The following is a 22,595-nucleotide window of genomic DNA, read 5'->3' as shown; positions in this document are numbered from 1 at the left end:
TTTTTGTCCTACCATAAATCAGGTCTTTTACTCCCATGCATCTTCTAAATGGTTGTATAATGAAGACAGTTTATTGCTATATACTTACTTTCTGCACTGCAATCTTAGTTTTTAGTTGAGTCTCCTGGGTGTATACTTGTGTCTGGAATGGTGACGTTTTACTTCCTCTTTTACAGTTCTTGACTTATTTATTTATTTATTTATTTACTTACTTACTTATTTATTTCTCTAATTGTGTTGGTTTATATCTCTATTACAATAAATTAAATAAGGAGAATGATAGCAATCATCCTTTCCTTGGTTTTGATATAAGTAGGAATGTCTTTAGTTTTCCCTACTAAGTGTTGGCTTTGGGGCTGAATCTTATTTTCAGTCCAGAGATCGAATTTTAGAATCTGGAGAAGAGAAAAGTATATTTGAAACACAAATCTTGAATCAGCATTCTTTATTTCCATTGCTCCATGTGTCCTCTATTGAAGTTTCAAAGGACGCAAGCACAGATGATTCTCAGCACAAGTCATCAAAAATTTAGAAAGGCTCTTTAATATTTTTGCACACATTATTTTATGTAGCACAATCTCTGCCTTTTAAAAATTCGGTGTTCCCCCCACCCCATCAGTGTTTTCTTACTGACAAATACTTTTAGAAACTCCTGGAAATTTCTACTTAAGTTTTTCTGTTTTAGACAGAGATCACACCGACATAGCATTAAAACACCTGTCTGGGGTCACAGTAAGGAGAAAGCTCATTGCCTCCCCCAGGGCCACTGGGGATTGACTTGAACGTCATTCCATGGACACACAGGAATGTCTGGGGCTATTCCTGAGGTAGAGTTTCAACAACGAAGCTCAGCAGAACACAAAGTAAAAAGTAATCATGACAAAATTAAATGGTGATATTATCAATAATGGCTTGTGAATAATAGCATGTTGTCAGGATTGAAGAGAGGTCCTTAGAAATGGGACCAGGCCTTGAAATTCGCACAGGCAACTGCAAGTTACATAGATATACACTTAATGGAAGAAGGAGGAAAATGACTGACAAAAAATGTCCCATCTCTTGCCTGTTTTGGTAAGATAAAACAAATATCTAAACCAAGCAGAGAGGTCAGTTGAGTTAGTATTTCTGCTTATCAATGGGGAACATCAACTGCAGGATGACTGGAGTTTTCTCATGGTTTGTTTCCATGCCATTTGATGTCCTAGTGAGTAATCAAAACCGGAATTTCCCAATCCTCTACAGGGACTAGTTGACTGAGATGACGGGCCTTGTCAACTGCATCCAGCTGGGCACGTAGTAATTGACATAACTCTGACATTCTGTTGTGGTTTTGTAAAGGTTCATTGAAATCCAGACTTAGGAAGCATGTCAATGTATGGGACTCGGTGACTTTGTGACCAAGAGGGTCCTTGCTCAGTGAATGCAGCCTCTGCCGTAAGGTTAGAGCTTTGTTCCTGTGATGACATTCTTTAGTCCCTCTGGGCGGGGCTCATCTGGAGTCTGACTTGCAGCAGAGCTCTGTGCTTGCTTTCGGCATTTGGTTAAGTAGATGATGGACATACTTCTCATTAGAAAAATGGCAGCAATAACTGCAAAGTAACTCCCATAAACTAAAAACTAGAGAAAAACAAATAGAGTTAATTAGACACACATAAAATATCACTGTGTATGTCACTGATAGTACACTGTGATGGTGCTGATTTGCTTGGATGGTGGGATAACTAAGACCCAGGATCTTAATATGGGTCATTTAGATTTGCACAATACTTTCTTCTTCTATCTTAGAAGAATCAGCTATAAAAGTGTAAGAAATGCAATAACTAAGAATGTGGGCTCTGGAGCCAAGGTTACTTGGGTTCAAACCCCAGCTAACACCACCGGTCGTGAAAAAACACTAAATCCCACTGATCTATGAGTTTATGTCTGCAGGATACTGCAATGCTATGAGTGAATTTTAGATAATGAGGCTACCTCTTACATGCCTTATCCCCCCCTTTCCCAGATTCATATGTAAAATGTGAAACTGGGCTAGTTTCAAGTCCCTCAGTGGAGCAGGGAAAAGGAGCTGAGCTCTGCAGCCATGTACCATTTCTAGTTGAATCTCCTAACCCTTGAAAGTGGGTGACGGGAGGAAGAGCAGGCAGACGGGGGACACAGTGGCCTGAGTAGCACCTGACGAGGTGTTAGGAGCCATAGGCGAATGCTAACCGACTGCGTTTATTGCTGAAAACCTGCTTGGTGTGTTAAAACATGATTATTAAGAAACTGCTTATTTAAAAATTTGCCCAACTAAGCAATTCAAGAAATTAAATATTGGCTGTGGTGAGACTGAAAAGAACCTTTCAGATTTCCTAGGTATTCTACATTCCCCCAACTACCTGGCTAGGAAAACAGCAATATTGCAGCTTACCTGTATGCTGATTGGCAGGTTGAGTCCTTTCTGATCTACTACGATCACTGTCATAATGGTCTGAATCACCAGGGCCACGAAGGTGTTCATTCCAAACACCAGGGCATAGCGTTCCACACTCAGATTAACTGCAATCTGAAATCTATCATTAAACATTGAATTACGTTTTTTAACAAAATACATGTGGGACTCTTACCTTTAAAAGACAGAAACTGAAGGTAAAAGCAATGTCTTGTTACCAGTACTCTTTGTCTAAATCTCCTCCAGTTTATTTATTTTTTTATTTATTATGATATGCTAGTGACCACACAGTACATCATTAGTTTTTGATGTAATGTTCCATGATTTATTGTTTGCGTATAACACCCAGTGCTCCATGCAATATGTGCCCTCCTTAATACCCATCACCGGGCTAGTCCATCCCCCCACCCCCTCCCCTCTAGAACCCCCAGATTGTTCCAGTTTTTTTTTTTTTTTAAGATTTTATTTACTTATTTGCCAGATAGAGAGAGAGAGAGAGAGAGAGCGTGCACATGCAGGGGGAGAGGCAGAAGGCAGAAGGAGAAGCAGGCTCCTTGATGAGCAAGGAGCCTGATGCAGGACTCGATCCCAGAACCCTGAAATCATGACCTGAGCCGAAGGCAGACTCTTAACTCACTAATTCACCCAAGCGTCCTTATCCTCCAGGTTAAACAAACAGGTAGAGCAAAGAAAGGGAATTAATTTTAAAAATACAGTTGAAAGCTGAATTAAAATACCAGTTGAGGAAATACAGCACAATCCCTCCTATCCAATTAAATGCTTCCAGAAATGAAACCTAAACATTCTAAGTACTCATAACCTGAGAATATTCAATGTTATCTGATTTTAGATACTATTTCACAGTGTATTTTTATGAAAATGCAAACAATATCCAATCCGTGGAATCATTTGGGGAGTTACTCTTTTTACCGTCAATTGTATCAACAGTTTCAAATTTTGGTGGGTGAGTTATTTATTCTTTGGAAGATCCAGATCATGATAGGCCGTGCAACTGAGTGAATCTGTAATTAATTTGTTTTTAATAATTATATAGATTTTGACATCTTACAACTCACGAACGACTAGCAAGTGTATGTTATTTAGAGCTCTTCCATGGAGCAAAGGTAAAAGATTTTTGGTTCTGAAGATTCTTAAAATGAAAAGAAGTAATGTAATCCTACCTTAACAGCGACCTCGCATTAAAAAGAGAAGCTTAAGAGACATGAGTTTGATTCATTAAACCGACATATTTCCATAAAAAAGTAAACTTGCCAACAACCTTATTCTCTTTCTTTTGTTGCATGATCTTTTCGAAGTCTGCTTATATTCCTGTGTTTTGTCAATTCCTTATCAAACATTTTTCACACATTAAATCCCAAAACTTAATAAAGTTTTCGGCTCTACTTCTTTCATATGATTTGAAATTCAAATATTTCTTATCTCTTTTGGTTAATACCAAAGCACATTTCCTATAGTCAGCTTTCTCTGAACTTCTATTCAGAACAAAACGCTTTCATTGTTAAAAAAAACTGATTTCTGGGATATATAGTTTCTTATAATCGTTCCATCTACTTTTTTCAATATCCAACTTTTTATAAGTTGCTGAGCATATTTAAGTTTCACACAAAAGTATATGCCTGGACTTACACAAACAACTAAGTGAAATTAACAATAAACGTAATCATTCAAAATCAGATTGCACCACACCTTGTTATGGCAAAAAGCGCGTAATAATAATCACAACCCAACAGTGTATCGTTGCTTTTGGTTTATGAACCCACAGAACTTTTTTTCTTTGATAACTAATCTTAGCAACATTCACAGGGCAAATAATTAAATGAAAACATGGCTTGATTTAATATGAAATCAACATTTAATATGGCAGTTGATTAAAATCCTTCTGAAGTTCTACAAGGAACTATAGAAATGCTATGGAATATGGTGTGGGCTTAGGAGTGGAAAGAAATGGTTGGTAATACTTACACTGCTATGGTTATAAGAAGCATATAGCTGGACTTGAATATCAAATAACCAGCATAGCATGCCCAGATGTCGGTCGTGTAATGCATGAGAAACAGAGAGCCTGCACTAACGATGGAGAAGATGGCTAGAGCCAACTCTCCCAGAAGATCCCAGTTGACTTTCACATAGCCTACTGCAAAGGCAGCCACAGCCCCTGAAAAAGAAACATTAAGGGAGATCCAACACATTGACTTTGCACATGGCATAGGTCAACATGCTCTCTTTAAAAAGCTACATCTTGGGCAAATCTACAAAATGAATATGTGGCTTTCACAAAAATAGTGTGATCCACCTAAATATGTATTTATCTTTTTCTCAGCCACGTTTTCGTTCGGCTTCTCTCTTTACCTCCTCTTCTTTCAATTGGGTAGTTGCCGCACTTTTAATTGGCGTCTACACCACATGCCATGCAGTGTACCCTGTGGAGAGGCCAGAGAGGTTCTTTACCACAGAACCATGGGGGAGAAAAGATACATAACCCTAGTCACTTGCTACAACATGCAAGAGGCTGGGGTAGAGAAGAGTGAAAGGGCTACTCTGGTAGTACACCTAGCCTGTCCGCACTTGCCTCTCTTGCCATTGTTGATCATACATTTTTTCAATGGGTAATGGATGTGTTGCACTGGGTAGAAAATTTTAGTCTTTATTAGTAATCTTAATCTTCTGGCCTCCATCTCAATGTCTTTGAGATCTGGTCTCCTTTACTTGAGGTTTTCAGCGAACTCTATACTGATTTATAGAGTTTAAGTGATTGAATAATTGGCAGTCATTACGGTTAGTATTTATAGTTCTTTTTAACAAAATGAAAGGTATTTATATTTCAAATTACTGATGTTTGATTAATTAACTTTTCTACATGTTAGCCAGGAAAGGACCAGTGCTACAGAGGAACTAAAATCCCGCCCCCTCCCCCCCGAATTTGGAACTTAAGAGAAAGAATTTCAGTGAACCAATTCTAGCTCAGTCCTGGTGTGCAGGAGTTAAGGTGAAGCCTCCCAAAAGAGAGACAATAAGAGAACAGACACCACATGAGTTTTCTGAAATTTTTGGTAAATGAGGGTGTGGAAATCTCCTACTTCCTAGAAAATATCTTTAAAGTCTCAGTTGAATTTAAGTTTCCACTTACCAGGATATAAATATTTATTGTAGAGTAAACTTCAAAGGCAGATTTCCTTCTGATATTAGAATCCTGACTCTCACATTTATTCCACTTCTCAAGTCTTTTAAGAGAGCTACTTTTGGAAATTTTTGGCATGGAGCCTAGAATTGCTAAAGGTGGGCACTAGCTAAATCAAATCCTTTATTAACAAAACTCTTCCAGTGGTAATCTGGAAGCTTTGATAGTTCAATCTATTTTACTAAAATAATAAAAACTCCTTACTTATATACAAAGTGAGTATTTTCCTTTGGATATAAAAACAACCTGGAAGAACAAGGGGTATTATTAACTCCCTTCCTGATGATGAATTGGAATCTTAGGAATTTGGCCAGAATTTAATCATTTGGTGCTTAATCCTGAGCTCTTGAGTTACTTGCTATAACTCTACCACATTGAACAGAAGTGTCATAGTCCTCTTTTTCTTTTTTCCAGTGCCTTCCATTTAAAATTTTTTTGAATATGCTTTCTGAACAGAACTAGTTTACCACCATAGAATTTAGCAACTGAAGACATAAACTTAATGGGGGTAGCCCATCAAAGGAAGATAAAGCAATCTTTGCTTACCTCCAAAGGTTGCAATAGCTTCCACTGCCCCATTATAGATTGCAGAACTCTGGGACGGTGCCTTGTAATCCCACAGGATTTGAACATAGTTCAAAACCTGGTTAAAACCTGCTGTGGAGAAGGCCCACCACAGGGACCAGTAAAAAAGACGCTTCGAGGAGTAGCACTCCTTCAAATCTCGGAACCACTGCACAAAAACACTCCACACCACATTTCGTGGCATCGGGCTGCTCACCGGACCACCATCCAGGTTCCCTGAAATGGTGGGTATTTCTGAAGTGGGTTTCTCTTCGCCGCCTGGTGCGTTAACTTTGGAAGGTCCATCTAATGCCGCATTTTTATTTGGTGGCTTCTGTACTTCTGTGCTGGATTTTGCATGAAAAAACATGCTCTTCTTAGGCATCGGTAGGAAAAGCGACAGAAGAAAGGCCACGGAGACTGAGACCAAGGATATGACGTTGAGGTGAAAGTACGACAGGCTGGCCAGGGACACCAGGAGCTGGGCCAGCACCGAGGCCGCTGTGTAGGCGACGAGCGTGACGCTCCTGCAGTAGCCGCTCACCTTCTGGTAGTGCTCGGGGCTGACCACGCTGTAAATGTAGGCGTAGTAGGCCACCTCGGTGGCAGTGACCATCCCATAGAAGAACTCCACCACCTGCATGGCCTTCACTCCCTGGCCAAACAGGAGCAGCAGCCAGGTGACGATGAAGGCGATCCCTTGCAGGATGATGACGGGCTTGTAGCGGACATAATCGGTGAGGACGAACACGGGCAGCAGTAGCGCCAGATAAGAGTATGTCCAAACCGGAAAGATCTCATTTGTGATCTGTGAGGTTGAAAAGTGGATCACGTGACCCTGAAGCGCCGGGAGGTGAAGGGAAACCTTTCTAGGTACTACGTTGCTAAGGGACAGGTGGCTTGCCCATGAGCAAATTCTGCATCCAGTTGGATAGGATGTTCTTTGTTATGATGGAAAAGGACAAGAGAAAACTGATTTTTGAGGAAAAGAGAGCTCCCCCGCCTTCTCCAAAACAAAGCCAATTTATAAATGTACTGTGCCTCCCAACATAAGAATATATTTGCTTCGTGTGCAATCTGAACTCTCTTAAAGTTAAATAGTATGTACATGTGAGTTAAATTAGTTAAAAATCATTCAACAGACCCTTCTGAGTTTTTCAGGCTCTTAAAAAATACCATTCCCTTCTTGTTCAAAGATTTTTAACCTTAGACAAAGCGGCTACAATGTTAGAAGAAGAGATAATCTTTTTGTTTTTTGATCCATCACCGTGTCATCAATGTCCACAGTCTAATAAACACATGGCAAGACAGCAAAGAATAAATAACGTTGCAGAATTAGAACGTGGGAACAAGTAATGCATTGGATTTTCTTCCTGGCCAGATTTGCTAGGCTCCCAAAGCCTTTTGCCTCCCAATTCTACTGGCTAATCTCTGCTTACTCAATTCTGGCCTCAATTTGATGTGGGTATCTCATGGCTGTCATCGAAAATGCCGGGGACCTCAATGATCAGTCCTAGAAAGCAAGGACCGAAGGGCTGATCTTTGGGGCAGGATATGGGTGTGGTGGCAGCTCCGTCACACCAGCCTTTGTTTTGTGCCTCTGCTGTCTACAGCAACTTCCATGGGCCCCAAGGTCAATGATGAGGGAAAGCTCGGTGTTTGGAAAGGCTAGTGGAATTGAGCGGCATCCCTGAGCAAAGGTGCATTAACTGGCCCATAGTGCTTGCAGAAGCAGCCCTCACTGGGTTCACTGGCTGATTTGGGACCTGTATTTGTTTGTCCTTTTTTTTTGGGGGGGGGTCTTAATCATGATAGGCTTCCACCTGGAAAAATTGGAAACAGAGTTCTCGCGAAGTGATTTGACATCACCACACAACAAACTTGCTTTTCTGTCCACAGCACTTCATCGCCAATTAGCAAGTATCGAGGAGCCTTCCAGGTGAAGCCACATGCTCTGCAGTGCTTTCGTGGCTATGGCTGGAGATGAGAAAACCAGCGCAAGGTAATTCTCCAGTTGGGTGAGTGCGTTTTCTTGTTGCACTTAATTATAAAAAAGGAGATGAATCAATCTTTTAAGTAAGAGAATTTAGCCTTCAGGGGAAGATAAAACTGAGAGATAAAGCTGTTCCTGTCTCACCCACTGGTCGATAGTTTTTCACAGCTGAGTAAGTGTCCTCAGGAAATGATATGATTCTTTATCAGATCCTGCTTATACCTCAGTAGCCCCCAAATGTACAAGGACTAGATCCTGTGCCCGGCAGAGATTTTACTTTCGGATTAGTAAAACAGAACCAATTGAGCCCTGAAAGTTACCATGTGTTAAGCCTAGTGGTAGAACTCTATGGAAGTTAAAATATTTATTAGACATATAATGTGCTGTGGTTTCCCATTTTTGTAAGTGTGAGGACGGAAGAGTAGTTTGAATCATTGTATTAAATGACAAGGACCATGAAAATGGGATCACTGAGGTCAATGCGTTAATGTCTCAAGTTGAATGAAGCCCTAACCTCACGTCCTGCTCAAATCCTGTAAAATTAAATCATGTTAAGATATGTCTATATGTATATTACTTTACCTCTGAGCTGGTCAGGTTTTTATCTGGTCCAGATAAATATGGGATAAGGAAGGGTTCTGAGGGTCTCATCATGGAGAAAAATCCAAATAAGCACAGGATCACGGTGGGATAAATCCAGGAACGACTTGGTGAGGTTTTGAAACAATCCATGGCTGATCGAATGGAAACAAAGGCAAATTAGCTGATGTGTAATTACTTTTGGCATCCTGGATATAATGAAAAAAAGACTTCTAAATGTTTTGTGAAAGGGTAAAGTTTCATGAATGAGTGTTGTCAAATATCCCTTCGGTGCACCAGTCAAACCCTCCTTTGTCAATGGGGCTTCTTCCTCATTGTTGCCGGGACAGGTTACTTAGTGTTCTCTATCACACACATGGTAAGGAGTAGTTACTAGCAAATGGTAAACGTGGGGTAATGAATGCTTGAAAGTAAGCAAAACATTGGTGGGTGAGTTACTGGGGTACCTCTGGTGGGTCAAGTATCCCTAGGAGGTCAAATCCAGCTTAACGCTGATTTAGCGGATCAAGTTACTACTAACCCGCCCACTCTATATTGTCCCGTGACCCTGAAATCTTTCACACACTGAATAGCATGTGCTCGTTTACACATTTATCTCCCTGTTAGACGATCTCTTGCTTTGTATGGTGCTTGACACATAATACAGATCCAAGATACTTTTGTTAGGTGTCTCCAATCTGAGAATTTATAATTCTTCAATTTAAAAAAACTAAACCAGATAAAGATCTGACTGGCCATGTTTCCCTATTTCCCTCCATTCGAGACAGATGCTAAGCCTACGTCAGGAATGCAGGGATCACTTTGTAGACTGCTTTTCTCCTTTTCATTAGGACTGGGCCCATTTCTCCTCTCTGCCTGCAGTTTCACACCACTCAGTGGGGCAGGGAGCTAATTCATAGTTCACAGTTTTTTTCCTAAGCCATAAATAAAATTGCTTGAAATTCAAGCTTCAGATAGAAAGTCCAATGGAGAATCTGCAACAGGAAAATTCCCTCTCATTCCTCCATATTTGGGATCCAGCTTTACTTATGAAGCATCCACATTTTTGGTGGCCTTGGAGGGGGGAAACGAACTTGCTGTAGGATGATTTTCTGCATGTTATCTGATTAAGTCCTAATAATAACTGGAAAATAAATAGCATTTTCCCACATTCCCAGCTGAGCATATGGGAGATCCAAGGTTTCCTACAACTGGCTTCAAACCACACCGTCAAGATTTGAATCCAGATCTTCCTGACTTCTGTCTGGGTCCTTTCCCCTGCTCCACGCTGCCTCATTCTGCTGGCCCGTCTTCCTGGGCTGCTGGTAGCAACCTAATGACAGTCTTTCCTCACAGCAAGGGAAGAAAGTGTTTTCGTGAACACACTCATCCTAAAGATTATGACTAACTACCTAGAGCTTCCCGGGTCAACTGTAGTTTGAAAGTGGACCCAAGAGAGGGAAAGTGATGCTCACTCCAGAAGAGCCAGTCATTGGGTGCAATTCCAGGTATCCGGGAAGAGGAATTTGTGAGGGGTTAGCGAGGGGGGGAGGCTCTACTGGGCCACCCTGTCTTTTCACAAGGTGACCCCAGACAGCGGCAGAGTTCTCTCAAGTTAAATGAGAGGAGCACTGTCTCTCTTTATGTCAATAAGACCGTTGATGGAAACAGTGCAGAGACAATGGAAATCAGAACTTGAACGCGATTATGACTGCGAGCAATGCTGACCGTGCGAAAATTTTGCTAAGAGGGTACTGGGTTTGACTCTCCTCAGCCTTCAATGCCTGGGATTTATCTCTTCCTGAGTTACTCCTGGAAACACCAGCAAACTGCTGGGGCCCTCTTTCTTTGCGAGTCATATTCTTGTAGAAAAGTCTATACTGGGATGGTAACTATTGAGGCTTGGCTATCTTTCAAAGGATGGTCTTAATGGGGGTAACATCTGCTGACTCTACATCTAGAACATTCTCTCCATATATGGTGACCATGGATTGTCTGGTGCCTTCAAGTCATCATCTTCTCCATGCATCTCAGAGAAGTAGGTCTACTCCCATGGTTCCCTGGGCTGTTAAGAGTCCCTTGGGTTATCTATCCCTTCAACTCTTAACTGTCCTAATACTCCTTCCCAACTGGACTTGGTTGGAAAGGTCACACAGAAAAAGACGATCTATGTCCCATGAGAGCGTAAGCAGGAGGGCAGGAATTTTGTTTGGTTGGTTCACAGCTCTATGCCTAGTGCCCAGAAGAGTGTCCAACACATGGTATGTCTTGCAAAAGGAAGAGGATGAAGGTCACACCTCACTTTTACTGAGAACTAGTAAAGCTTTGTCTGCATTTCCAGAGTGTACTGCTAGCTGCATCAGGGGAAGGCCAGGGAGGTCGTTGATTCTACAAGAGCCTCAATTTCAGTTGTGCATCTGTAAAATGGGGTAATGATGCTCACTCCATGTGTGGGCTTTCTGTGAGCCCCAAGTGCCTTGACTGATATCTGGAGGCGCCATGTTGAGCACAGAGTTACTGCTCTCAAACACATGGCATTTCTCTTCCTTTTCCTCTCTCCATGCTGGAGGGGCCATAGTGATTCTGGCTTACTGAGGAGAAAATGAGGAAAGGTGTCTGACCATAGTTGAAAACAACCGAGAAAGATCTGGGGGGCTCACACCTGCATCTAGGACTGGACTTCCTTTCCTCACTCCTTTGCCAGCCTCCTCCCCACAGAAACAAATACAGCCTCCAAAGCTAGGTTTTCTGCCAGAGGAAATAAGAGAAGGCATCTAACCATACATTAGCAGGAATCCTTCAGCCAGGAAAGACGGCGGAGCAGCAGGAAGGACCGGACCCTTTCCGAGGCCAAGTCTTGCCTGGTGTCTGTTCTTCAGCCAGCACAGCTCCGATCCTTGTCCCTGTCTGCTGGGAGACTTCTCAGCGGCAAATGTCTGACTGTTGTTTCCCTTTCCCCCAGCCCAGGGTCTCCTTGTCAAGCACTGGCCTCATTCCAGGATCCTTTCCTACTCTGGCCACTTAACAAAGACCATGTGAACGTGACTCACCTATCAGATCGCCCGGGAACTTGGAAAAACAGGGACTCCTGGACTCCATCCCTAACGTGTGGTTCAGGAGGTCTGGGGGCCAGGGAACTGGTGATTCTGACACAGGACGCGCAAGGACCACTGGTCCCTTTCCCATTCCCCAGAGGTAAACTGGCTCCATGCCACAGCCTTGGAGCTTAACAGGTGAAGGGGGAAGTAGACAGAAATCATCCAGGGAGCTTTTGCAAAACTACATGTAGACATGTGACCCTGAAATTCTTTTCTGGCTCTCTAGGCCCTGAAGAGGCCAGGACAGGTGGAAATATCCTCGGGTGACTCTGTTTTAGATATGCCCCTCACACTCTGTCTGCCCCAGCCCACTAGCCCCTGCATGTGCGCACGTCACTCCCTGTTGGTGACCCATTCTGTCCTAGTCAGTCGAAAGCCTTTTCCAGTAGGGGCCCTGGAGTGTCTGTATCTAGCACCGAATAAATATCATGGTTCTGGCTCCTTCGGTTCTACAGCACACAGATATCTGAAATTCTCCAGTCTAGCATGACCTTTCACCCACCTCCTGAAGTCAGTGATTTTTTTCTTACTTATGTAAGAGCCTACAACTCACACAGGTAAAATGATAGCAACCTATCAGCTATTGTCTGCTTGGCTCCTGCTTTACACCAAATATTGTATTAGTTGTTATATATAATTATTGTCTCTAATCCTTAGAACAATCCTAATTGTATAATTACATATATGTAACTATAATTATATATTTTAGATAACAATTATATACAGGCATTTATTATATAAATAATTATAATTATTAAATATGGTCATATTAAATAAATATAAATATATGGTATAATATATAATATATATTTACTATATTTAATATTATATGTAGTTGATCCTTAAACAACAGGTTGGAACTGCATGGGTCCACTTATAGGCAGATTTTTTTTTATAAATACAGTACAGTACTGTAAATCTATTTTCTCTTCCTTATGATTTTCTTCTCTAGCTTACTTTTAAGAATACAGTATATAGGGGCGCCTGGGTGGCAAAGTTGGTTAAGCGTCACCTACAGCTCAGGTCATGACCCCAGGGTTCTGGGATCGAGTTCCCCGTGAGGCTCCTTGCTCAGCGGGGAGCCTGCTTCTCCTTCTGCCTGCTGCTCCCCCTACTCGTGCTCTCTCTCTCTCTGACAAATAAATAAAATCTTTAAAAAGAAAGAATGCAGTATGTAATACATATAACATACAAAATATGTGTTAATCGATGTTTGTTATCGATAAGGTTTCTGGTCAACAGTAGGCTATTAGTAGTTAAGTTCGGGGGAGTCAAAAGTTGTAAGTGGATTTTCAACCGTGTAGGGCACTGGCATCCCAAATCCATATGTTGTTCCAAGATCAATTGTAATTACATATTTTTTATATGTCTCTAAAGTGTCTCCAATTTCTCAGACATGGGAACAGGGCCTCCTCAAAGCTCAGGGTCCCTCAGCTAAGAAAGGTTAAGACTGAGTTCAGGGTCGGGTCTGCTGGCGCCCAGTTTACATCTTCCCTCTACTCGGGTGGGTAGATGCCTCCTACTTCTGGGACACCATTCCCGCCTCCTGGATATGTTCCTCTCATTTCCTCACCAGCCATCCCCACAGGCACTGTCCACATGGCCTCTAGGGTTCCGACCAAACAATCTCTGCCAAAATCCTTCCGTCTCTACTGGACAGACCTCTGGCTAACGGTCTCGTAAAGCTTGGAAGTACTGACCGCGGCCTTTTGTTTTTATCTTATTGAGCAGATGCTGCTCTTTGCTGTCACCATGACTATGATGACGATAATCAAATGACACAATCCATAATTGTACATTTGGAAAATTATGTCATTTTTTCCTTGACAGTTTTGTGCAGCCGGTAGAGAAGATGGTATTATCCTCATTTGATAGACGAGGAAACTGAGGGCCAGAGGCAGTAACATGTGTGCAGGTTTTCACCTTTAACCAACATTAGAGCCTGGACTTGTGCTTGGTTTTTCTAATTCCAAGTTTGGTAATCTTTCTTCCATGTTGAGATACCTGGTCATACCCTCACGCTTCCAATTCCCGTTTATTTTAGAATAATGTTTTTCAGATTGTGGATGTCTGAAAATATTTAGAGGGTTGCAAACAGGATTTTTTTTAAATGACCTCTTTGCAGATAAAAGATATTAAATATCAAGGTGCACTGCAGAGTGAAGCTATTTTTTTCTGAGCTTTGTTTGGGTTATCAATATAGAAATATACAAGAGTGACCCCACTGTATATTACATCTTTCTGTGGGACACAGTCATGGGGTTAGAAGCTGCAGACGCAAGGGGCGCCTGGGGGGCTCAGTCAGTTAAGAGTCAGACTCCTGATTTCGGCTCAGGTCATGATCTCAGGGTTGTGAGATCGAACCCTGTGTCCAGCTCTGCACTGGGTGTGGAGCCTGTTTAAGACTCTTTCTCTCCTTCTCCCTCTGCCCCTCCCTCTATCTCTCTAAGAAAAAAAGAAAAAAAAAAAAAGAAGTTGCAGAGGAAAATATAGGACTAAATATTTACTCGTGTCTCTCATAAGCACACCTGTTAAGGTCATCATAGAACACCTGTTCTGTTCAGGAGGGCCTCAGCCTTCACGGCAAAGCACCATCCTGGAAAAGACTATCCTTTTGCTACTTTTCCATTTATCATTATTTTTGACCTTGTAATATTATCCTCCTCCTAGAGAATACTCTAAACCTTCCCTCACTTCGTTGACTCTAACTCAAGGACATGAGTCGGATTGATTTTCTGACTTGATGCTTCTGAAAGCAAGACGTTGCTCTTTCCCCTTTCTGCGCTTTCCAAATAAGGCAATCCTCTTAAAAGTTGCTCTTGCAGTAGTAACTCTCACATAGGCCTCGTATGCTCCTTTCCCATCTTTCAGAAGGCCCAAGAACAGCAGATGGGCAGTTGGTTAAAAGAAAATACAATAAAAGGGCATTCTTTAAACCAAAGTCAGCTTATTGGACTATCATGACTTGAAATCTATAGTGAAAATGCCAGAAATAACAGGAAAAGCTGAGTCAATCAGCTCCTTCTGGAGGAGACTTGGAGCAGCAGCTACATCGCCCACAGAGCTTACCTCGGTCTGCAGGGCCATGGGGGACAGCTCTTCAGAGGCCTAGCAACAGCAGAGGGAGGAGGTGAGGCTGGGCATTAGCCTCTGCTTTACTCCTGCGCCACGGTGGCCCCGGGCGGGGTGCCTTCTCCTAGCTCCACCTGCCCAGGGTACTAGCGAGCACCTACTTCTGACCCAGTTGCACCATCAGCACACGTGCAGCACATCACGTGAGCCCAGGTGCTAAATGCCACCTGCACGGGTGGGGTTACCAGCCAGCACATGTGACCTCCTATAAACTTGGGAGACCACGAACACCTTTGCAGTGGGAAGTGGCCCATCTAAATTACTTTGGAAACGATGTGTTCCCTTCTCTTTTTGCTGGTAAGAAAATAATGATGATTTTTCATTAGAATTCACCAGGGACCCTTCAGCAAGACTCCAGTCTCTACTTGGGGTCTATTTCTGGAAGGCCACCTATTTTTACTGCCACTTCCCTTTCTTCAGGGTCCCTGGGGTGCTGTGGCCTTCAGAATCACAATTCCCTGGTTAGCGTAGTGCAACCAACTTTGTTTTAAGGTGCTCATAGACTTTTCTTTATCTCCTAAAAAACGTAAGGATTACTTGTGTTTCAACTATGATCAGGTTGGGCTGGGGTGGCTTCTCATTATTTTTGTTTTCATCTTCCTTGGAACAATTTCTTTTTATTCATTCCCTTATGTGTGTTTCCAGTCTCTTGCTATCAGAGTTCAAATTTTCATCTCCTCCTTCATTCCAATTACCGTATTATTGACTTTTTCCCATTTTTATTGGTCTTTAACCACGTCTTTAAGTCTTTCCAACTGGCTTCAGGCCAATGTCTTTTCCATATGAAGGTGCATACCTTTAATAATAATAATCATAAGTATTGTTTGATTTATAATAGCATCCTCGAAACTCCCAATTTTCTTATATTCACCACCAAAGAAGTTCATCTGTCACTATAATTCTTTGGTATGGGGAAAAGGAGACTTTTTGTTGATTGTTGCCGGGATCCACATTTGGATTGAGTTGCAAAGTAAACCTAGAACTCACATTTCCTGGTTGCTGAAGTCCACAGCCATCCACTTGGCTCTATTTCCTTAATTAACTTACAGACTCATTGCGTGAACTAAACCTTTTCCATATTTGTGCATATAAAAATTTTTGTGTAGTGTTCATCTACGCCCTGGAGAACCATACTGGGCCCGTGCCAATGTGGACCTTATCTAAATTGCAAGCATGGACAGTGTCCTTCTTCCTAAACAATAGGCTATACGTGTGCACTAATGTGTGTGTGTGTGTGTGTGTGTGTATACATATATATGCATATATTTATAAACATTGTGGCCACAAATATTTCTAAGTATATATTTCCATTTGTGTAGAATAGGCAACTATTAAAAAGCAAGGACTATAGAAACTGGCACACACTCGTGGGCCTCCTGGCTCCTTGAGGCCTGGGTGGGCTTCCCAAGCTGGGGGGACCTTAGGTGATCAGATTCCTCCACCCACTCTGAGAAGATGGAATTCTCCTTCCACTGCCAAAGCCTTCAGAGCTGTGGGCTCCCTGACGCAGGGGATAAGATGACATAGTCAAAGCAAAGATCTTTCCAAACCTGGTTTTCCAAAGGTTTCCCATAGCAGAGAGCCTGGAGTATCAGGGACTTGGTCAGTGGAAAGGAATCAAATCCTCTTTTAACATTTTATCAAATTCTCTTCCATGTTTGTTTAGAAGATGCTGCCAGATTTAACTGAGGTGCTAATACATTTGGAGAGAACTATCCAGAACCCCCAGTCTCCACCTAAGTCCTGTCCCATCCTCCCTACTAAACATTCCAGTCATCTAAGAGAGGGTGCCTGACAAGGCAACCAGCATCTTAGAATGGCTGGCCTAATTTTCACATTATTCTCCAGAACCTTTACTGCAGTCAAAACATCAATTTCAAATAACAGAGCCTCAGGCTGGTAATTTAAAATAACCATGAATCTCACCACCTCTAAATGCCAAAGGACTTGGGCAGTGGGTCAAGAGAGCTGACATTTGCAAATGGTTTCACTCCCCAAGCTCCAAAGCCCTTTTAAAAACAGAGTTAGGGCCAGTTATTTGTTCCATTTTCAAAAAAAATCACCTTTCAGGTTTTTCAACACTGCTGGAGCCACGCCCCTCATCAGACAGAAGCAAACCCAAAGTCTGACTACTGAAAACTGAAATAGATGCTTGTCCCTGACAGCAGAGTATAACGACTAATTATGCCTCTCAATCTACTTGCTACTAAAGTAGAAGAGACTAGGACTTTGAGTGAAACATCCAAATAAAGGGAGGAGCTGCAGCCTGCTTAAGTCAAGGCCGCAGATGCTGGAGGCAGGCATGGGAACGGATCCCAGGGAACTGCTGAATTATCATCCCTCTGTTGCAAAATCAGGATCGGAGGGTGGTTTCACCAATTTCTAGTGAGCTATTGTATTTTAGCCCTCATCTTATTTAAAATGCATTTCACTGATCTCTACTTCACTCTATACACAAAAACTAATTTGACGTAATCTATTCTGGGAACCATACAGTATCGTCTAGAAGAAAACAGATCATTACGACATATGGATTGCAAAATGTGTCACTGAAATGATAAAAAGGACTCAACTTAAAAGAAAATAAATTGGGGGGCGCCTGGGTGGCACAGCAGTTAAGCGTCTGCCTTCGGCTCAGGGCGTGATCCCGGCGTTATGGGATCGAGCCCCACATCAGGCTCCTCCGCTATGAGCCTGCTTCTTCCTCTCCCACTCCCCCTGCTTGTGTTCCCTCTCTCGCTGGCTGTCTCTATCTCTGTTGAATAAATAAATGAAATCTTTAAAAAAAAGAAAATAAATCGGTAAATTGGATTTCATCAGAAAACCGTATCTGCTAATCAAGAGACAGCAACATTAGGAAAATGGAAAGGAAAACCACAGGGAACATTTTATAACCACTGGAACACCTAAGCACAAAAAGACTAGCAAACCAAGTGTTGGCAAAGATTGAGAAGTCGTACACATTGCTTGTGGGAAAGTAAAATGATACCAGCAACTCTTTAGAAAGCCATTTGGCGCTCTATATAAGAAAATTCATACAGTCACAATAGTGAAAAAACAGGAAGCAACTGAAATGTCCATTAAAAGGTGAATGAATAAACAATATTATATATATATATATATATATATATATATAAAACTAATACTGATCTAATCAGCAATAAAAAAGAATGAACTATTGTACGACTTGGGTGAGTATTTAAAAAGTTATGCTCTGCCAAAGAATCCAGACACAAACTGTGATTCCATTAAAGTATATAAAGTCCTAAAACCAGCAAAACTAATCTACAGTGTAGAAACTGGATCAGTGGTTGCCGGAGGGTTGCACATGGAGGGGGGGGGACTGACTGCAGTAGAGCACAAGGGAACTTTCTGGAGTGATGGAATATCCTATATCTTGATGAGATATAGATAATGGGTGTATACAATTATAAACACTCAAACTTAAAATCCACACTTCATATTATATGTAAATTATACCTCAAGTAAAAACAAATACATTCTACTCCCCCTCTCATTCCCTACTCCTTAAAAGCATTTCCCACCGTGTGGGACTCTCTGTCCCCTGGACTTCTCTTATTGTTGTAAGCACTAAGGTTTTTCCGACTTCTACATGGGACAATCTGAAAACAGAAGAGCCTCTTACTAACTGGGTCTTCCCTAGAAAGTTTAGAACAGAAACTGTGCCCACAAATCAAAGCTAGGACAGACCCACAAGCTTTGGAAGTCTGGCCGCATATCACATTCTTCAAAATAATGCAGAGAGAATCAGAGTTACCTGTTCCTTTTGTGTCCTGAGTTTCTTTCTTTCTAGAACTGAGTCCAGTTTCCTGCCTTCAGATCCCACTCCCGCTCCTTCCTGACGTTCCCTGCTGGGAGTCCCTGTCACAATGCCCCTCCCTCTCCTGGGAGTCTGGAGTCCTTCAGAACGGAGCTGTCAAGAGCAATGTCTTTACACACCAAAGCCCACCCCCTTCTGAGGGCCTGCGACACTGGAACCCACCTCTTCCGCAGCCACCCTCTTTTGGAATCTCATTAGAAAAAAACCCAGAGAAACAGATCTTTCTGAAACACAGAGAGGTAAACATATCAAAAACACTGTTTTCCTGAATGTTAGAACTAAAATAATCTCGTTTTTCCTGAATTTTGTATTAAGTGACTTAGAATCTCAGAAAACAGGGAAGTAGTCCCATCACCTACCACCCACTCATAAGGCTCTATGTATCCTCCCCACCCCGCCCCCAAAGAACCATGACCAAAGCAAACACCAGGGAATCTTTGCTGAAATGAACCTCTCCAGACAACTTCAAAAAGTGTGAATTAGGCCCACATCCTCAACAGGCAGGCCACATTACTTCTGGTTCCGGTCAAAACCACCGTAAGAGTAGACACAAGCGGTCTTTATTAACACATACTTCGGATTCCGTTTTGTCATATAGGGCATCATTCTTTTTGGCTCATGTGAAGCATTTGCTGATGAAGTAATCATGCCTTTCGAGGCTGTTTCTTCTCTGTACGTCTATGGTTAGATCGATCTAGCCTCAGGTCGGCCAGAGGAATAAAACCGGCAGAGAGCTTATCTGGAAAGTCAACTGACCGAGTCTAGCCACTGAAGTGTCCTGTAGATAACTAGTCCAATGCAAGGGGTGTGCACCTGGGTAGGGAAAAATTTGTGCTTCAAGGAAAAAAACCCCCAAACTATGCATAGTTTGAGCTATTTCACAGCTATGTACATTGCAGTAACCAATAGCAATGTGAAAGAAGTCTTGTCTACAGACACTCAAAGGAATTCTATATGGTGAAGGGACAGGCCTGTTGCCCCACCCCCATGGAAAACCAGTTTTACCTCGATTTCAATATTCCTGATCTATAAATATACCCATTCTTTGGGTTCTCCTTTGATCTGGTTGTAATGGCTTTACCAGTTTCCTCATTAATGAGTTAATAAAACCTTTAACACATGTTCATATTTATATCTGTGTGACGGATATCACTTTATCCTTTTCCAAAAATTATCATTTAATACTTATTACCATTCGTCATGTCTCTAGCCTATCCAAATAACTTCCACTTCATTCCTCTGAATCTAAATGATTTGCTAATAGTTGTTAATTACTGAATATACTATTTAAAACGTTGACATCTTACTGCAGACCTTCCCAGCTTTAGGCTTTTCCCTCCTCTCTTTCCAGGTTTGGGTTTGGGGTGGCCAGTGTAGCTCAGTGGAAAGAACACGACTTTGGAGTCAGAAGCTCCAGTTCCTCCTCTTCTCACCCCTGTTTGTGGCAAGTACTTAACCTCTTCAAGTCTGCTCTTAAAATGTGGATAACCACAACCACCTCACAGGGCTGTCTAACCAGGGCACCTGGGTGGTTCAGTGGGTTAAGCATCTGCCTTCGGCTCAGGTCATGATCCTAGGGTCCTGGGATTGAGCCCCTCATCAGACTCCCCGCTGAGCAGGGAGCCTGCTTCTCCCTCTCCCTCTGCCTGCTGCTCCCTTGCTTCTGTCTCTTTCTCTCTGTCAGATAAATAAATAAAATCTTGAAAAAAAAAAGTGGATAACCACACCCACCTCACGAGGTTGTCCCAGGAACTGCTCAATCTGGTTCTCAGCACATCATAGCTGCTCAATAAAGCTTCCTTCCCATCTGCCTCCTGCATGCACACGTAGCAAATTCAACCAGAATGAACACAGCTGGGCACTCATAGTTCGGAGAGAGTAATTTCAGAAAAGGGACAGAGTAAATAACTTCACCTAAATTCATTTGAATATTTATCCTTGAATTACAATTACCATTACCCAACTTTGAGAAACCCAACTTCGAGAAAGAATTGATGATCTCTGACCAATAATGACCAAGCATACCTCGTATTTTTGTCCATTTCAGCTACTTCTAAGGCAGTGTGAAGAAAAACATACTTGGAAGTTAGTTACGTTTGAGTCTGCTGAAAATATGTACCTTAATGAAAACACAGCTTTTGCCTTAGGAGATAGAAATGTGTTCCATTCTTGGTAACAGCAAAATAGTTCTGTATGAGTATTTGTAGAAAACATTTTCTTCACCCTTTTCAGGTTAAGCAATCCACATCCTCACTCCTTTTGCACACTTAGAGTAGCAACCCTGACTTGCCAAATAATTTTTATGTACGTTTATCTGATGAATTAGGTATCCTTTCCAGAAATATTTTTGTAAGGTAAGCTTGTGTTTTCCTTTAGCCTCAATCGAAGTAGTCTCTCAATAGAGTCCTGGGTCTCTTCGCTTCCAAGTCCCCTTTTCCTCACTGGGGCCTTTCTCTCTACTCTTGGATTAGGATTTAGAATTCTGCGCTCAAGTTTCCTTTCAGTTAGAATCTGTGCCCGTGGGTGTAACTATGGGGGATGCTGGCCCTTTACCGGAATCCTGGTCTCATTTAATCGGCTTGACAGATGGCAGAAAGTGAAATTCTCGCCAGACCTACTTGCGCGAGTCTCAGCACCGGGCTGGCAGGAGAGCGCAGGGGCCTCAGCGCGATGCTGCCTGGGGCTCGCGATGGAATCCAGGCCAGTCCCAACCCGCCCGCGGCCGCTCAGGTACGCGTCCTGCCCCCGCCGCCGAAACTGGGAGACACGGGAGTGCTGCGGCCCCGGGGTGTTGGTGTTTCTGCCAGGAATTCGCCTCCTGCAGCTAGTCTTACCTAGAGGAGGGGGTGTCTGCTCGCCAGATCGCTCACATCCCCAGAGAACAAGCCCCGGCGACAGGCTCCCTCCGCCGACCCACCGGGGGAAGCCTGGCGCAGACTGTAGGGGCGGGGGCAGGAGCTTGCCACACAAGGAGCCCTGGAGCCCCGCCCCCAGTGTTTTGCATGTGCTAATTACAGGTCTCCGACACCTTTAAACTCAGAGGAGGAAATCGGAGATCTGCCCACAAACACTAACCTGGTACCCCTTGTACCTGAACCCGAAAGGAGCAATTTAAAGTAATATCCTGATATATCAGTGTAATAAAGCAGGATGAACTGAATGCAACGTGGATCTATTTATAAATATGTCCTTGCCTATAAATCCATTTACTTTTCCCAAAAACTTGTGAGAGAGGTACAGTTAGGATGCCCATTCTGCACTGAAGAAAGTGAGACAGAAGGCAGTGAGGCTAGTAAACGGAGAAGTCTGGGTTTTTGTCCGGGCATCCTGGCTCCAGAGTTAATGTTTATAGTCGCTGTGTTATTTTATTTTATTTTATTTTATTTTATTTTATTTTATTTTATATTTTATTTTATTTTGTTTTTTTAAATTTTATTTTAAAGTTGTGAGATGGCATGGTTTTCTTGCGCTTTGAGAATTTTCTAACACAAATAGTTCAACTATTAAATAGTTTTTGTTAAGCGGAGGTTGTTTAAAAAAAAAAAAAGCATTATGAAGTTCTCGTTAAAATGGGGGATAAAAAAACCAAACGCCCTAAACCTTTTTCGTTATCTGTTGGTAAATGGAAGATCCTCCCCAAAGATAAATACTGTTTGGTTTCGAAGGACTCTGACTGGAAGTGAAATTGATTAAAAGCCCCCTACGTGTTTTGGGTCGCTGTCCTGTGGGCTTGGATTTTCTATTTTCACCTTCCTATG

The 22,595-nt window shown here is 42.3% G+C and overlaps 1 protein-coding gene across 1 annotated transcript; it reads right to left on the bottom strand.

Annotated features, from left to right (window-relative positions):
* Nucleotides 1–492: 492 nt before the first annotated feature.
* Nucleotides 493–21,714, bottom strand: LOC103662704 (thiamine transporter 2). The gene is made up of 6 exons (XM_040637162.1): nt 20,569–21,714; nt 8,770–8,921; nt 6,177–7,002; nt 4,415–4,607; nt 2,411–2,552; nt 493–1,617 (listed from the first exon to the last, which is right to left on the bottom strand). Exons 2-6 carry the CDS (start codon nt 8,917–8,919, stop codon nt 1,441–1,443), a joined length of 1,488 nt encoding a protein of 495 aa, XP_040493096.1. The 5' UTR covers nt 8,920–8,921; nt 20,569–21,714; the 3' UTR covers nt 493–1,440.
* Nucleotides 21,715–22,595: the final 881 nt, after the last annotated feature.

Source organism: Ursus maritimus, unplaced genomic scaffold (assembly GCF_017311325.1).
Source record: "Ursus maritimus isolate PB19 unplaced genomic scaffold, ASM1731132v1 scaffold_1, whole genome shotgun sequence".
Taxonomy (NCBI): Eukaryota; Metazoa; Chordata; class Mammalia; order Carnivora; family Ursidae; genus Ursus; species Ursus maritimus.
The sequence above is the reverse complement of the archived record's forward strand: the minus strand, read 5'-3'. Positions and strand labels throughout refer to the sequence as shown.

Excerpts from the sequence above, each read along its gene's own strand:
- LOC103662704 (XM_040637162.1), bottom strand. The coding sequence starts at position 8,919 with ATGGATTGTTTCAAAACCTCACCAAGTCGTTCCTGGATTTATCCCACC. Across the intron at positions 7,003-8,769 it reads AAAACCTGACCAGCTCAGAG|ATCACAAATGAGATCTTTCC; the intron begins GTAAAGTAATAT and ends TCAACCTCACAG. Across the intron at positions 4,608-6,176 it reads AGCTATTGCAACCTTTGGAG|GGGCTGTGGCTGCCTTTGCA; the intron begins GTAAGCAAAGAT and ends TTTCTTTTTCAG.